This window comes from Girardinichthys multiradiatus, chromosome 7 (assembly GCF_021462225.1).
Source record: "Girardinichthys multiradiatus isolate DD_20200921_A chromosome 7, DD_fGirMul_XY1, whole genome shotgun sequence".
Classification (NCBI taxonomy): domain Eukaryota; kingdom Metazoa; phylum Chordata; class Actinopteri; order Cyprinodontiformes; family Goodeidae; genus Girardinichthys; species Girardinichthys multiradiatus.
Window position 1 is genome coordinate 38,210,095 of NC_061800.1, and position 18,383 is coordinate 38,228,477.

General features: G+C 39.1%; 1 protein-coding gene across 1 annotated transcript in view; it reads left to right on the forward strand.

Annotated features, from left to right (window-relative positions):
* The window catches only part of dars1 (aspartyl-tRNA synthetase 1), a 46,575-nt gene that overhangs the window by 18,877 nt on the left and 9,315 nt on the right, over positions 1-18,383 (forward strand). The window contains exons 7-10 of the mRNA XM_047371428.1: positions 5,250-5,352; positions 5,935-6,015; positions 10,141-10,200; positions 13,761-13,872. Of these exons, the coding sequence (XP_047227384.1) occupies positions 5,250-5,352; positions 5,935-6,015; positions 10,141-10,200; positions 13,761-13,872 (356 nt within the window). The remainder of the gene's footprint in view (positions 1-5,249; positions 5,353-5,934; positions 6,016-10,140; positions 10,201-13,760; positions 13,873-18,383) is intronic.

The window sequence follows — 18,383 nt, forward strand, 5'->3', positions numbered from 1 at the left end:
TTCGTCCTGTTTTCGCTACTCTTCCGCCAGAAAATTTAACGGTAGATTATTTTTAACTAAAGAAAATCAAGAGCTTCAGAATGAAAGCAAGAAGTTAATATTGATTGTTTTTGGGGTCATTAATGTTTTGGTTTTTCTACATAGTAAAATAAATGATTAATTGTTGGCTGATGTGATTGTGGGGTGGGGCTTAAGGTTTATAAGAAGAGTTTCTGGCTCTGCTGGTGTCAGTCTGGCCTGGTTACAGAGGAGGTAATGTTGATGGGCAGCACTAAGAGAAAGACAAGGCGTTGTAAACATTATGTATATATCAAGTTTTTCTTCTCATTTTTTTCTGCTACTCTGCACTTCAGTTTTGGGAGGTGTGTAAATAAAAAGCTCAACCTTCAGATGCTGACATGTTGTGATTTCTTCTACTTTTTGGAGTCAAGTTGATGGTGTCCAGGCCCACCACATGGGCAACTAGAAGGAACCCACGACAAGACTAAACAAGTAAAAGAACTTCTGAGTCATCAATAACAAGCTCCTGTCTGTAAAATAAATTAATTCAAGCATGAATTGATCTTGTTTCTCTGTACAAACTTGGCAATAAAGCTGATTCTAATTCTGATCTTCATGAGAGAAATCTTGACCCTTAAAAGGATAAATTTCGCTAAAATGTGGCCATGTATTCAGTTTTTGCTGAAACAAACATATAAATGAATAATACAAAATATTTTGTGAGATAAAGAGGGAGATAGCAAGCATTATGCTTTTCAGCGAGATTCTGATATTAAGGGTTTGTTAAGGCAGACAACCAAAAAAATACCCGAGATCATTTTAAACTGCTTTATTTTATAATACAAGGTCAGTGATATGAAGGTAAAACAGTGTCCTGTTGACATTTATAAGCTTTTTGAACTGAAGTTTCCCAAGCAATTATTAAGATGTTTGCGTATTTGCAACTCTGTCTTTTAGGTGTCATGGTGTCATGGTTCCTCAATCAATGTTTGTGATCTGACGGTTGGCTTGTGTTGCAAAACTTGTCACCTAGCAACGGAGCAAGTGAAAATGACACACAGTTGTCAAAACAACATTGTTTTACTTGACAGCTAGAGTTTCTGCTTCTCAATATGGAACTGGTGGGTTTCTACCCCGCATTTAGTTTCACACACTGTGGTGAGAGGATTGATGAGCTGAGTGGGAACCCAGATTAAGAGGAAATCCTCTCATAATCATACCGAGGGCAAAAGTGTCGTCATAGTGGGAAGCTGACTTTCATTTATTCCATGTCCCTTTTCACTCTGTTTAATTAAGAGCTCCAGAGGCTCTGGAACCTTTATTCTGCAGCCACTGCAGAAGAGTTGAATGGGGCCCATTTTAGCTTTTCTTTAATGGAAAAGACTATCTTAATCTTTACTAGGCAGTGAAAGCAGCAGTCCTGTTTTTACAAATAACGCCTCTGATATGTCACTTTTGTTTGTGCCTTTACAATATCTATCAAATATGTCAACTTTTTGGTCATAAAATCATTCATTAATCCTTCCATCTATCCCTTCATCCACCCATTCATGAAAACATCCATCTGTCCGCTGATCTTCTCATAAAATCACCCATTTGTTTTTCTTTCTACCCACCCATATGTTAATGCCCACTCATTCAAGATTAGGTTGAAGAAGTTCTAGGAGAGAAACCTTGACATCCCTACGGCTCATTCTGGGGGATCCCAAGACATTCCCTGGCCTGAAGATAAATGTTTTCCCTCCACTAAATTCTGGGTTTGCACCGGGATTTTGTCTTGTGAAATGTGCCTTGAAAACCTCAAAAAAGGAGATGCCCAGGAAGCATATTGTGAGATGTTCAAACCACCCTGACTCCCATCGATGCTGAAAAGCAGGAACTCCCTTCCTAGCTCCATCCTCACCCTAACTTGTAGGGTGTGCCCAGCCTCCACGCAGAGGGAGCTCATTTGAACCGCCTGTATACGTGATCCCAGCCTTGTGCACGTCTACTATTTATCCCTGATGTCCTCCCACAGCTGCCTGGTCTTGGCTATTGTGGAGACGTTGGAGTTTGTTGGATTGAGTGTGTAGACTGGTCTATTTTATACAGATAATGAGTTCAAACAGGTGCAGTAAATACAGGTAATGAGTGGAGAACAGGAGGGCTTCTTAAAGAAAAACTAACAGGTCTGTGAGAGCCAGAATTCTTACTAGTTGGTAGGTGATCAAATACTTATGTCATGCAATAAAATGCAAATTAATTACTTAAAAATCACACTGTGATTTTCTGAATTTTTGTTTTAGATTCCGTCAGTCACAGTTGAGTACCTTTAATAAAAATTAAAGACCTCTAAATGCTTTGCAAGTGGGAAAACCTGCAAAATCGCCAGTGTATCAAATCCTTGTTCTCCCCACTGTATACATTTTACCTAAAGGAGGCAAAGGTTTTGCTATAACTTAAGTGCAAAATGTTTCCATATTGTATATATAAAATGCTGCTGTTAAGGACCTAGGCTGTCATTGTACGTACGCACAAAAGCCGAAAATATCGTATGGCAAAGAAAATCCAGACACACCAGCAAGCAATTTCCTCCTTATAAACTTATGAGCAGGGTGGAGGACCTCACCATCTTGTGTTTTCTTGGGTCATTTACTGAAGTCAATCTCCCTTGTCCTCTCCATCTCATCTCCATGCGATGTTGTCAAATTCCAGACAGTTTCTTGCCGTGTCTCCTTAGCGTCTTTGGGGGCAAGCCGAGATGGCCATTAATGTAGTGGATTTATTTATTTAAGTGATCTCCTCCTGAATGGGAAGGACCATGGCAGCAGCTGTCGTGAGGCTGAAGGGACAGCAGTGCCCCAATGTTCAGTCCCTAATTACTGCATTTTAATGAGGAGGAGTGACGGATTACAGCAGGTCTCCCATCTGGCAAGCAGGGGGGTGTTTCACTTTTCTAATACGGTACACTGAGTTTCCACCAGCTTGAATTTAGAGACAGTGCATTGTTTAGGGAAAAAAAACAAAGACAAAAAAAAAAAACAGCCCACTTCCATATTTACTTTCATCTTAATGTATGTCGAGGAAATTAAAACAAATAGGAACAAAGCCCAGATGGTTTGGTTGTGTAGCTGGGTGCCTCCTATGGCCTGAAATGTGATGCAACATGTAGCCCCTTTTGTTTTATTTTCTACGAACCTTTCGGATTCACTGACAACTATTAAACCATACTTTGTTTAAGTTGGCAAATTAAAAAACTTGGCCATCGTTCTTATAGTGAACTAGTAGTGACTTCATTTCTAAATTGTTTTATAGTCAGAAGCATAAACATGCATGAGATTAAGAAAAACAACATGAAGAGTATATGACCATGTCAGTTTTTCCCAGTGGAGCCGTTGTCTAGTGCAGGAAGGTTAGATGATTCCAGCACGCTTCTGAGGACTGAAACCATCCTCTTCTCAAAATTGGATATCAGAATCAGAACAGGGCAATATAATCTATTTCTTTCAGCTTCTGAAAAAAAATGACAAACTTTATTTGAACATTGAACATAATTTTGTAGTATCAATCTGTGCTTTAGTTAGGAGTTTATATAATTAGTGCCATTCATCTCAAATAGTGTAGAGCTGTCATTTGTTAGTCAAATTTAGTTTGTTTCGTCTTTCTTTTGAGTTAGTCAGTAGTGAGTGGATGAAGGTGCATCTCAATAAATCAGAATATCATTAAAAAGTGAATGTAATTCAGCTGGAAAAGTTAATTTCAAATATTCTAAAGATTCATTGCAGACGAATCACAGATAACCGATATTTCAAGCTTTTATTTTTGCTTATGTGGATGATTATGGTTCACAGCTAAAGAAAACCCTATTTTTACCAGTAAGAAAGGTAATTTAATTAAGAACTATTTTCCTATTGAAAAGCATGTAAATGTACTGTACAGTATTTGCATTGATTATTTGTCTGGACTCCTTTTGCACTACATATTCCATCAATGCAGCCTGGCACAGAGGTGATGGGGAAAGCCCAGGTTGCTTAAACGCCGGCCTTCAGATCATCTGCGTTGTTAGTTCAGCTGTCTCATAAATTCCTCTTGACATTAGCCCACAGATTCTCTCAGTTTAATGGCCAATGTAGCATAGCGATACCATGCTGATTAAACCAGGTATATTGGTAGGTCTTTTTGGCAGTGTGCCAGTTACCAAGTATCGCTGTAAAATGAAATTAGCATCACCATAAAGCTCGTGGAAGGAAATCTAAAGAGATCTAACATTTCCTGTTGGACACAGTGGATTAACACCAGCAGGTGACAAGGCTCAATAAACCTTTGTTGAATGTGGAAAGTTCACTCTAAACCTCCAGCAACTTGAAATCTGTGCTTATTCGATCTTCTGTCAAAGTCTGTGACCTTGATATTCCAATGAAATGCAAAATTCCAGCGACAAATTGAGCAGCAGTCCATCCGCCCCCTCTTTAGCCCAAGCAAGGTCCTTAGATGTCACTAATTCAGGAGTGCCTTAACACAAGGAACGTGACAGTCGTAAACTATGTCCTGGTCTAAATCGTGTCTGTATTTGGTGACTCCTGAAGCACTGACTCCAGCTGCAATTCACACCATGTGAATCTATTGAATGGACTTGGGTTCATGTTATTCTCAAGACTGTCGTTTCCTACCGCAGTTTTTTCTTCTACTCAACCTTCAAGGTAATAGGCTTAGATACAGAACTGTGTTGAACAGTTGTTTTGTAGTTTTCCGAGATTTTGAGTTTTGGGTTTTCATTAAATATAAGTTCAAAATCATCTAAATTAACAGAAATTTTAGCTAGAAATATCACACCTTCTAATAGAAATTATTTAAGGTTATCTATGACAATAACAAATTGTTTAAATTTGAGATGTGATAAAAAATACCCTCCCTCCCTCCTTCCCCAACCCTGAGCCATCTGCATGTGTGGAAATTGTGCATTATGTTGCAGCCTGTTGATTAAAGCAGGGGGATAAGGGGACACAGTTTTTTGTTTTGAAAGCCACCAGTGCATATACCATCTGAAATACCTTTTCACTTTTCAGCGAATGACACAGCAACAGTTGTATTTTTATTGGGGAAAAAAGAAGAAAAATTGCACCATCAAGTCAAAAATCACTCACCCATAATCCCACACTCTCTCCTTCCTGCATGTCTGCAGGCACAGGTCAGGGTTTAACAGAAATGTGGCTTTGACCAAATCGGATGATTTTGTTTTCTAAGTGCAGTTTGTTGCTTTCACTTTGCAGCATCACAAAGGAGAGCATCGTGGATGTGGAGGCCATGGTGAGGAAAGTGGAGCAGAAGATTGAGAGCTGTTCTCAGCAGGACGTGGAGCTCCACATTGAGAGGGTTAGTTCACCTGAACTGCCGTCTCGTGCACCTTTGTTCCTCTTCACATCCAAATGAAAGCACATAGTTGCATTTGTTCCTGACTGGCAGCATAAAAGCATCCAGACACTTAGGCATTTGTGCTTCATTTTATTCAGGCAGGTACACAGCTCCCCTCACAGGAAACCCATAGGTGCCCTTTGAGTATATAAACATCTTCAAAACAGTGCACCTAATATTTACCTCTATTTTTGAAACTTGTTGTTCAAGATGTTTGGGATCATCAGGGACCAGTTAACCCCTGTACTAGGTAGTGTGAAGAAATAGCATTTTAAAGCTATGAGTCAAAGTGTTCAAGCTCTACATTTTCACAAAGAATGTCAGACCAGAAATATGAGAAAACAACCAACATGCAGGTTTGTGAGCTGAAGAAAGCTTTTCACACAAACAGAGGGGGTTTTAACTTCCTATACGCTTTCACTTTGACATAGTCTGAGTCTGGAGTTTAGGTACTTTCCATTTTCTGAATGCCTAATGTAGACATTGCAGCCTTGTTCTCCATATTTTATATTGTTAAGCTTTTTTTTTTTTTTTTTGTTTCAGATTTTTGTCATCAGCCAGGCAGAACCTCGTCTCCCCCTGCAGCTGGAGGACGCGGTCAGGCCAGATGGAGAGGGGGAGGAGGTGAGATTGGCTTGAGCTGTTTTGCAAACAAGAATGGGCAACTGTTTAATAACTTAGTCTCTAGATGTGCATAGCTGGTAGGGGCGTACCCCAAAAGAACTGCAACTGCTGCAAAAAGTGGTTATACTTAGCGGGGTGGAATACAAATGCAAGCCACACTTTTCAGATTTTTATTTGTGAAAACTTTGGGAATTCATATATATATAATTTTCCCTACATTGAAGTTTTTTCATGTAATGTGACACATGTGGACAAAACATCAAGGAAAATTTCAAGTTGTGTCAATGAGAAGCATAATTACCTTATTACCTTGTTTGACCCGCTCCTCTCAATGCAGATTATTGTTTTATCACGAAGCGTTTTATCAGGACCAGCGGTCAGTGTTTTGGAATAATTTGACAGAGCCACGACATAAAAAGGCACAGCTGAGATGTAGTTAGTGGTGGTGAAATATTGAAGTTGTTGTTTTGCAGAGCCAAAGCACCGATTTAACTGTTGATCCAACGTTATGATCCATTATTCTGACCTTATTATATAGAAGGCTGCATCTTATCCCTACTGATGTTGAACAAAAGGCAATTGACACCTGGAACAGGTTGTCATCTATCATATTTGGTATCAAATTACAGACTATAAAATTGAAGGTAAACTTGAGTAAAAAGCCCTAAAATAAATTCATCTTTTATTGCTGTAACTGACCATTATAGACAATTAAACCCTATAATTTGAGAACATTTGACTGAGAAAAAAAAATTGCACGCTTTTTAACAGAAACAACCTGTGGCACAATGTTTGGCAACCCTGCCGTTAATAATTTGTTAATAGCCTCATTTTCATTTTCTATTGGGTTGAGTTCTGGCGACAGGGATGACCATAAAAGAAGGTTGATTTCGTGTCTGGTGAAGCATTTCTGTGTTAACTTGAAGTTCATGATATCCCACAAGGTTCCCATGTCCTTTAGAAGAGAAGGAGGCCCACAGAATCACACATTTTCCATCGTACCCAACAATAGGCGTAATATGCCTTCATCCTTTTTTTTAAGCCTAAACCACATGCAGTGTTTGTTGCAAACAAGGTCATTTCTGACCACAGCACACAGGTCTACTGAAAATCTAAGTGCAGTTTAGAAAACTCCAGTTGTTTAGGCTGTTTATCTTTTATTTTTTTGGCATCACTCTCAAAACAACCAGTTGGCACGTAGAAAACATCTAATAGTTGTTATGGAGGCTCGGTGTGTATAGTGGCATGCCATTTTGAGTCATCTGCCAGTCTTTTTTAGGTGTCAGTTGCAGTTGTTTTAAACTTCATTCGTTGCTCTGACTGTAGATCTGCTTTGAGGATCAGGCAAGCAGCCATTTTCCAATATCCGTTTTCAAACTTATGAAGTATACACATCTGAGGAACTTGAATGACACCTTGTCTTGTCTTTCCAATTTTTAAGCGAAATGGGCATCCGCCACATCATATTTCTACCCCAGTGGAAACAGAAAGTGATCACTTTCTTATAAAAGTCCTGGTCGTCAAAGTCTGATCAACTTAAAAAGTAAAGTAAGAAATAAGGTTGAAGTTACATTTTTTTAGAGGGATGGTTGATGGTGTCATCAGTGATGTTTTTTTTTTTTTTTTTTGCAAAATTAAAATATACAACATTTTATTTTTAATGTAAGACTGTGTCACTACTTAATTATTTTAAGGCTTTTTTGCACGTCTCGACCAGAGCTGTCAACAAATTTGTCCTCGTCTGTACACAGATCGCACCTTGTTGTTGTGAACACAACGGTTTGTATCCACCAGCTAAATTTCACATCTGCAGCAGGATCTCAGGTGTTTTCTGCTGGGATTGAAGATGTCAGTCACACGCTTGTAGCAGCACCTGTCGTCCCCAGAGACATGGACCAGAACAGCTCAGACTGTCTGCCTATCTAACACTGCCCCACTGCATGGTGATGTTTGAGGCAGGATGTAACAACATGGGCTATTAAGTTATCCCCCAGAGGAGTATCTGGGGGAAGCATGGTGTGACCCTGGAAGCAGTAGTTCCTCCTGTGATGAAACGTTTACTTTTTCATTTGTTTTTTATTTTCCTCTTTTCTGAGTTGGTTCTCCTTTGTCTCGAACTGCAGATGTTTTGTTGCAGCTGACTGTTTTTGTTATTGAAGCTACAACTGACCTTGTTTCCTGTTAGGTTGTTACTGTATACATTACAGTTGTGAAAATATTAGGACACCTCAATGTTTAGTTGTTTAATAGTTGTTCACTTATTAATGTCTAATCTTATTTTATTTACACTTTAGGTGATTTATCTACAACAAAAATGAGCTTTGTTTATACCATTAAACAAAAGATATTAACGCAAATGTGTTTTCTAACTGAGGTAAAACATCACACTCCTTTAGCTGAAATAACTTCAGTGCAACATTTGTCGAGTCTTCTACCACAGAACTGTCTGAAGAAAGTTTGCCCCAATCTTCACTTTTAGCTGTGGGATGTTCGAGGAATTTCTTGCATGTACGTCACGTTACAAGTGTCCACACAGCATCTCAATGAGATCAAGATCCGGGCTTTGACTTAGCCCAGGGCTTTCTATTTCTAAAGTCTCAGGAAGTTCCCGGTAGATTCACTGATATGTTTTGAGTCATTGCCATGTTACAGGGTTCAGCTTCATGGTCTTACATTTTGTACTGTAGATTTGAAACTCATATTTCTGGTCTGAAACTGTAGATTTCATTGCAAATGTTTTGATGGTGAGCTGGCCAGGTCCCTCTGTAGCAAAGCACCCTCCAAACCATGAAGCTTCAAGATTTATGCTTGACAGCTGGTATGAGATTTGTTTTCCGGATTTCTGGATTTAGTTTATGCTAAACATGCCGTCTGTTCTGTTGTCTAAATAATTTAATTCTAGATCTATCTGTCCAAAAAACCATTTATTCTAGAATCACTTTCTTTCTCTCTAGCAACCTTAGGTTTGATCTTTATTTTGTTTTTGGAGAGCAGAGGTTTCTTTCTTGCCCACATCCCATGAAGTTAAACTTGTGCATTTTCTTTCTTATTGATGCACGTTCATAGCAACAGTAGCAAGAGCCTGCTGTTGGTCCCGCAATAACATTTTAGATTTTGTGGAAACTTCTTTCAGCATTTTTCAGTATCTCTTTTTTTTTGTGGGCCAGCCAAGGGAATAATGGCTGTTGTTTTGAATGTCTTCCACTTACAGACTATTTTGAGTACGTTAGTATGACTGATTACGATTTATTTTGAGACCTCCTTAAATCCCTCATCACACTCTTAAGCTGCTACTATCTTGCTTTTGAAGGCCTCAAACTGCATTTTTGTTCTCATGGTGTTCGCTCCCACATTACCAATCAGGAGCAAATAAAGCTTAATGTCTGGTGTGTAAACAGAGCAAACCATCTTCAAAATGCTGAGTTATGGTGTTCTCATCATATGTGCCTGACGTGATACACCTGTGTGTGATTTTAGTCATTTTAGGTACGAATAAATTCCAAAAAATGTCCTGATTTCTTTCTCACTTGAATTTAATTTTTAAATTAAAGTTTAGAAGCCATTTTCGTAAATGGATCACCTATATTACTTGAAATTTTGAGTATTGTTAAAATTTATACTATATATCCATACATGCACATCTGTAAAAAAATGCACAGAATTTCATAGGGTGGTTTAATTTGTTCACTATGTAAGTGAAAATAAGTTGGCATGTCTGTTGTTGCAACTGTCAATATGTTTCTCAATAACTTAAAAAATCATCAAAAAGTTAATACATTTCAGTAATTTGGTTAAAAAAAGTTAACTAATTTGATCCATATACAGAGTAAATTATTTTTTGTGTTATTTCTCCTTAATTGGTTAGTTATGGCTTATAGCTAATGAGTGCACCTTTTTCTACCATAGTTTCTCCTTCCACACAACCTTCCATTGATAAACCTGCATAGAACACTCGATGAACTCTCTGTATGTTTCGTCCCTTGTGAGATTTAAAGAGACTGTAAAATGTTTACACATCATCGATTACACCCCTGTGTAAACAGCAGGAGCAGATCAGTTCAAATCTGTAAAATGTTTCATAACCTAAATGTTTGGTTGTGATGTTATAATGTTTTTTCCCCTCAGGAAGGAAGAGCCACTGTTAACCAGGACACCAGACTGGACAACAGGGTGATTGATCTCAGGGTAAGATGCTACCAGAAATGTGTCAAAGCTATCATTTTGGTGGATGTAATCTTAAATGGGTCTCTCTGGGATAATGCTTACTAGAGGGTGGCATGCTGTTTCAGTTTTAGTAAAAAATATTCAAGCAATGTGGTTTAAAAACCTTTCACATTCCATTATCTAAATTTGGAAACTTACGGGGGAAGCCAAAACTGCTGTAGCAGTAAAGCAGGAAATCAAACAGAAAGCAAACTACCTAATAACAACTAAAAGATTGAGGAAACCGCTGCACCTCAGATGTGAAAACATTCATCTGTGATTTAACATGCTGCTGCGATGTGTGGAAAACATGCGAAATCTATGTGAGCAGCAGAAGGCACACAGCTGCCGAGTCTCATTGTTTTGATACGTGTGGATGATAAGGCTGGCAGGAAGGCAGCAACACCACAGCACAGAACCGTGCCGCTCTAAAGCCTCACAACAACACCTGTTCCTGTAACACTTGAAACTCACAGACGAGGGTCTGTCATCACTTGTACACTTAAGAGCCCAGCGAAGCTATAAAGTGGTTCCCACTCTGCTAGACAAACACTCGATAAGAGACCAATAAAGCTCCTCTAAGAATAGTTTAGGTCCTATGAAATGTCTCTCATGTGATGCTTTAACATCAGGTGCTTCACACACTAAAAAACAGAAGAGGTTCACTTGTGTTAATGTAGTTTGCCCACTAAAGCTTAGACCAAGCAATTTAAAGTTAGCTAAAGTCGAATAGATGGAGATACAGCTATGAATTCCTCATATTAACTAACAAATGTTTGCACTTAAACAGTTAAGTTTAAATTGAATTCAGGATCATTTCCATTATAGAAAGGTTTTCATGGAACCAGGGTTGTTTCCTGGTGCCATTTTCACCCCCTTCTGTTTCTACTCCATCTACTAAGCATCAAAACCGATCACCAGGTTAGAAATTTAACCCAGAAAAATGGCCCTGGCAAGAAGGTAGAACTTTCAATATTACCATGAACTTTCAGGGTGGAGATTTGAACTTTCAAGATGGAGATTTGTGTTGGGAGGATGCTAAGCATTTTAGATTTGGTTAAATATTTTCACCAGTTTTCTACAGTTCTTATTTCCTGATGACATTAAATGTGATAAATTTAAAGTTTTTAAACACTGCTCTAATGGGGCATGTCATGTTGGCCTCATCTGTTATTTTATGTTTTTTCAGAGTTTGGAAAGATTTTAAATTTGTTTCAGCATGTAACTGCTGTGTATAATCAGAAGTTATGGGTGCAGAACATCACCTTGTAATCCTGATTTTAAAAAATACATTTAAATACATTTAAAACTTGTTATAGTTTCACTTTTGCACTAAATTAGGATGAACTTTATATAACATAGAGTGGAGACTGGATAATCATATACTATAGTTTTATTAGTGACAATCATGACTTTTTTCCTCTCATTAACACTCCATATAGAAATTGTTAATGAGACAACTGTTTGAGTTTGCGGATGTTATTTTCTTACACAGCATTGGCAATTAAAGTACATGCAACAAGCAGTTTAAGAGAGGGTTTTGAGGATAGTTCTAGGAGGTTTGGGGTCACTTAATGGAAACACATCTTTAATTAAATGAGCTACAACACAAGATATTAGGAACAAATTTGCAAATAAAGTACATGTCAGAGTAGATACCTAAGCTACTTTCCATGTTGGAACATACTGTTTGGGTTAGGTACTGCAGTCAGCACATCTGCATTGCTTGTCAGGCAGCAGCAGAACCTGTTAACGCTTCTACAAAGTGAGCCTTTTTACTGATATAACTGATGTTAGATGGTGGTAGACAGCTTTTACGCAATATAAACAATTAAACTAACTTAGAATTTCTGCAGCTAACTCTTACCTCAGTAAAGGTTCTTCCACCAATAAGGCATAACATGATGACCAATGAAGAGTGATGTGAATACTACTGATTATATCTTCATAATTGCACCCTTGGTGGGTAGGGTATATTGGGGTACAGCCCCAATGACTTTACCATATCTTAATGCCATTGTAAAGCATTTTCTGCTGTATTAAACAACAAGCTTCACCAAATAAATTCATGGCAGGTAGAGCATAAATGCATGGTACTTGTATAATTAACTAATATGTATCGCAGTCAAAGCAGCCCTTTAGGATATTGATATCTTATACAATACATTTGCAAAGAGTGTAAATTAAATTCTTAAATAAATTCTGCAGCGCTACATTTGACCAGTTTTGATTTTACTAAATAAGATGCAGAAGTCGAAGGTTCTGATCATCTGCCAGGTGTCCACATCATTGCATGGTAAGGTGTTCTGCAATTTACTGGAGCGGGTTTTATCACTTCTCTAAGGTATTTCACATCTTCCAAAGAAGTTAAAAGCAGAGGGATAACTTCAGCCATTCTTACTCCAATTAAATCTTAGTATTTTGACTGTTTTCAAGCCTATTTGTAGTAACAGTTGTTTGTATAAACTTTCCCCAGAAGTTGAATCATATGCTCTGCTTGGCTGAAGTGCAGCCTTCAAAATGGATTGAAACCTCACTTATTTGGACTTTGAACCCTGTCTGTGGTGTCTCATCACCGCAGCTGGGTTTCTAACCTGTAGAGTATGCCTCTGCTTCGTTAGTTGTAACCGCAGCATCAGAAGAGTTGCCAGTTTAGCAGACCGACTCCTACCTACCTATCCCCCATCACATCTACTCACTGCAGACCTGCTGTAAACAGGAAGCGCTTTCGAAGGTTTTAAGCGTGGCCTCACTCAGACTGGCTTTTCGATGATTTTCCCAGGTTAAAAGACTGGCTCAGCCCAATCGTGTGACAAATAGCAGAAATGAGTCAGATGCAATCTGGTTTGCACCTTTGCAAAGGTGTTGGTAAAAATGTCAGGAAAGTTTTATATCTTTTTCACTTCTTCTTTTTTGCAATTGCTCACGCTGCTTGCTTAGATTTCACTCAGACAACCCTGAAGCGTTGTCTGCAGAATAACAATTTGGCCAATATTCACACGCTATCACTTTTCCCCTTTATCAAAATTTTGTCATGAAGTCTGTTCAAATTTGGGGCCCTCAGTAGAGATGAAACTGGGCACCAACAGTCTCTCTCTTTATGATAAGTAATAACTGTCGTCCTGGGCTAGTAAACTGTAGAAGTTTGTGGCCATCTGAGATGAGTCAAAAGATTTAGGGAGTGTACTCTTAGGTTTTTGTCTGCTCTTTTACTCAACTGTTACACATTTTTGGTTTTCGGGGGTTAATTTTTTAACAGTAATCTGCCCTGTCTTGCCGTCAGCATTACATTGATAATTATAGGTTTTGAGTTCCCGGAGCTCCTGCCGGGCTCTGATGCAGGCCTCGCCCTTGCCAGCAAATAAATGTTTTAACCTTCGTGCAGACAGGAGGTGCACGACGAAGAAAAACTGGCAATCTTGTTTTTGCACATCTGTTATGATTGGGTAATGAGTCCAATGAATCACTCCATGTGTGGTAATGCTGCTCTGCTTGTGGGTTCAGTGTTTTATGCGTGTGTATGTGTGTGTTTCCTCCCAAAGACGACCACCAGCCAGGCCATCTTCCGTCTGCAGTCAGGAGTCTGCCAGCTCTTCAGAGACACCCTCAGCAAAAAGGGCTTTGTGGAGATCCAGACCCCCAAAATAATATCTGGTAAAACAGATTTCTTGTTTTCCTCTAGTTGGGAAACTGATCATTTTTGAGTGATATCTCTGTGGAGACACCCTTTCTACCACCCACATGTGCTCTGTGAGTCATGGTGTGACAGTTGTAAAGCACACTTCCTCTACCAGCCTGCCAATTCAGAGCATAAATCAAACATTACATTCAGTTGAATATCCCAAACAGTTTTAAAGTTATAAAAACATTAAACAGTTTGGGATTTTGCATAGTTTTAGACCATTCAGAATGTCGTACTTGAAACATCAGCCTGCTTCTCTGCTTAGACTAATTAAACACCAAGTTGTAATTGGATAAGGGAAGCTTTTCTTTGTAGCACCCTAAAACCTGTGCTTTATAACATCAAAAGGGAAAACCCGCATTTCTTCGGTCCACGATTCACAGTGCAGAGGTATTTGAGCTTTTCCTTGAATTGTTTCCAGCTCTACCAGCTTTTCTTGCCTTAGGGAACAAAAAGAGAATTCTAGTAGGAATATTGAACCTGAACTAAAGCTGTTTAAATCTTAGATATTGAAACTACAGCAGCTACATAAAAAAGTCACAACTGTTAAGACCAAGGAAGGTAGGGGAGTTTATGGCAGTGAAACAGTGTTCAATCCATCATCTGAAATTGGAAGAGTATTAATAAGATAAGCAGCCAAAGAAGGCCCATGGTAACTCTGGAGGAGCTGCTGAGATCCATAGCCCAGATGGGAGAATCTGTTTGTGCAGTTCACAGATCTGGCCTTTGTTGTTTTAGGGAGTATACTTTGTTTCTGTGTGCGTTTTCATGGAACTAAGCCACTGTTGAAAGACACCAAAAGAATAAAGCAAACTTGTGACAGAAGGTGGTTTAGCCAGATGAGACCGAAATTAAACATTTTGACCCATTTCTAAAGCACCATGTGAGGCAAAAACCAAATAATGCACATCGTGTTGAACATACCATCCCCACAGTTAAACATTGTGGTGGGAACATCAGGCTGTGGGAATTTTCCTCAGCATGGATGGATGGATGGATGGATGGATGGGATGGATGGATGGATGGATGGATGGATGGATGGATGGATGGATGGATGGGATGGATGGATGGATGGATGGATGGATGGATGGATGGGATGGATGGATGGATGGATGGATGGATGGATGGATGGATGGATGGATGGATGGATGGAAATACATATATACAGGTCCTTCTCAAAATATGTAATGATGAAAATTTAACATTCATATATTTTAGATTCATTGCACACTAACTGAAATATTTCAGGTCTTTTATTGTCTTAATACGGATGATTTTGGCATACAGCTCATGAAAACCCAAAATTCCTATCTCACAAAATTAGCATATCATTAAAAGGGTCTCTAAACGAGCTATGAACCTAATCATCTGAATCAACGAGTTAACTCTAAACACCTGCAAAAGATTCCTGAGGCCTTTAAAACTCCCAGCCTGGTTCATCACTCAAAACCCCAATCATGGGTAAGACTGTCGACCTGACTGCTGTCCAGAAGGCCACTATTGACACCCTCAAGCAAGAGGGTAAGACACAGAAAGAAATTTCTGAACGAATAGGCTGTTCCCAGAGTGCTGTATCAAGGCACCTCAGTGGGAAGTCTGTGGGAAGGAAAAAGTGTGGCAGAAAACTCTGCACAACGAGAAGAGGTGACCGGACCCTGAGGAAGATTGTGGAGAAGGGCCGATTCCAGACCTTGGGGGACCTGCAGAACCAGTGGACTGAGTCTGGAGTAGAAACATCCAGAGCCACCGTGCACAGGCGTGTGCAGGAAATGGGCTACAGGTGCCGCATTCCCCAGACCTGGGCTACAGAGAAGCAGCCCTGGACTGTTGCTCAGTGGTCCAAAGTACTTTTTTCAGATGAAAGCAAATTCTGCATGTCATTCGGAAATCAAGGTGCCAGAGTCTGGAGGAAGACTGGGGAGAAGGAAATGCCAAAATGCCAGAAGTCCAGTGTCAAGTACCCAGAGTCAGTGATGGTTTGGGGTGCCGTGTCAGCTGCTGGTGTTGGTCCACTGTGTTTTATCAAGGGCAGGGTCAATGCAGCTAGCTATCAGGAGATTTTGGAGCACTTCATGCTTCCATCTGCTGAAAAGCTTTATGGAGATGAAGATTTCATTTTTCAGCACAACCTGGCACCTGCTCACAGTGTCAAAACCACTGGTAAATGGTTTACTGACCATGGTATCACTGTGCTCAATTGGCCTGCCAACTCTCCTGACCTGAACCCCATAGAGAATCTGTGGGATATTGTGAAGAGAACATTGAGAGACTCAAGACCCAACACTCTGGATGAGCTAAAGGCCGCTATCGAAGCATCCTGGGCCTCCATAAGACCTCAGCAGTGCCTCAGGCTGATTGCCTCCATGCCACGCCGCATTGAAGCAGTCATTTCTGCCAAAGGATTCCCAACCAAGTATTGAGTGCATAACTGTACATGATTATTTGAAGGTTGACGTTTTTTGTATTAAAAACACTTTTCTTTTATTGGTTGGATGAAATATGCTAATTTTGTGAGATAGGAATTTTGGGTTTTCATGAGCTGTATGCCAAAATCATCCGTATTAAGACAATAAAAGACCTGAAATATATCAGTTAGTGTGCAATGAATCTAAAATATATGAATGTTAAATTTTCATCATTACATTATGGAAAATAATGAACTTTATCACAATATGCTAATATTTTGAGAATGACCTGTACATACATACATACTGGCAGGAAGCCTTTCAGAGGCTGCAGAAGACCTGAGACTAAGGCAAAGGTTTATCTACCAGCAGGACAAGAACCCTAAACCTCCAGGCAGATCTGGAATGGAATGACATTTAGCAATTAGCCTAGTCAAAGTCTATTCAGGATGTTGATTTTGAAGCATCAGACCCTCAGCTTTGATATTTTTCACACACCCAAGTATTAATTTAACAAAGAAGGCTTTGCCTTCAGGAGAAAATAAAAGGACAGGAAAAAGTACAATCCTTAACTCCACAGTCCAGAGTGCAAATGTATTTGAGATCTTCCTTGGATTGTGTTTCCCTTCATGCTGGTATTTTCTAATAGAAATATTCTGTTTGAGCTAAAGCTGTTAAAACCAGTAAAAAAAAAAACACAATGTGTTACATAAAAGGGCAGTGCCTTTGTGTTTTTTCTCTAGACTCTCATGTGATTTTTAAATTTGATATGAACAGCTTCGCTCTTACTTCCTCTTTAGTCTCCGTGGGAGCCAATGGTTGCGTCTTCTTTTAATTTTAAAACTGCCGCGTTTTTCCTTTTTGGTGGCACCTGTCAAACAACATGGTGCGCTTTTTGCAAAACTGCAACTTCCTGTCTGACTACACCCATCACACACGCAGTGTACAGTTTGTACTATGTGAGGAACCCCCCCACCCACCCACCCTATTATTTTCCTTTTTTTTCTACAACACGAGAACATCAGATAGTCACTTTATGACGTCTGTGTCAAACAGAGAGCTGCAGATGTGTTTTGCAAGGCTGGTTGTTATGTAATCCTGAAACTTTGTGTTTTTGAACAAAAACCCACAGCATTCATAGTAGAGTTTAAAAAATTTCGTACCTTTTAATGACAATTTATAGAAAATAGTGGAATATTAAGTTAGAATGTCGTATTAGGTGGCTTAGTTATGTTTTAAAATGATCTTGAAGGGGTTTTTCTTATGTTCTTTATTTGAGCTGCTTTTCCTTTCATTTTCTGCCCATATGCCTGTTTAAGAAATTAAGCCTATTGTATGCAGAGTCTTTGGGAATCTCCTTGTTCAAGTTGAAATATTATTTTTTGTGTCTTTTGTTGGATTCAACCATAACAGATGTTGGACCGTGTAAAGTGTTGTTTTATATCTTGGCCAATGCTGATATTTCAACATGAGGCCAGCTAAGGTCGATATTTCTGCCTTGAGTTTTCTTTTCTTTTTTTATTTTATTGGTAGGTTTTTATAAAAGTCAATGCATCCTCATGAGTTCGCTAGAATATTGTTTTTAAAATAGCAAACAGCCTAATTGAACCAGCCGGGTGAGACTTTCGCCTACCTCTACATTTCATTTTAAACAGTTTTTTGCTGGTGGAAACACAACACTGGTTCATTCCTCGACTTCTGGAGTTCATTAAATGATTCATTTATCAGAACTAAGTGGCCTACCAAAAGCGAAATGTGAAAGTATTCTGAATTTTGTTCTTCCACGGCCAATCTTGTTACAAATCAGAGCAGCAGGTAGCCAGTATTTCAGACCAATTATTACTATTTTATTTTTGCTAATTTGTTGTTTTTTTTTTCTTCGCCAGTCATCTGAGTCTTGAGATCATAATTTTGTCAATTTCTTGTGCACCAAACATGCACTTTGCGTTTATTTATATAGCACCTTTAAAAACAACTGCAGCATGGACCAAAGAGCTGTACAGAGGTTTCTGTTGGGCAGAAACAAACTCAGTATCATTTTCCTTCAGTGCCTCCTGAGGCGTTGGAAAGGCTCACTA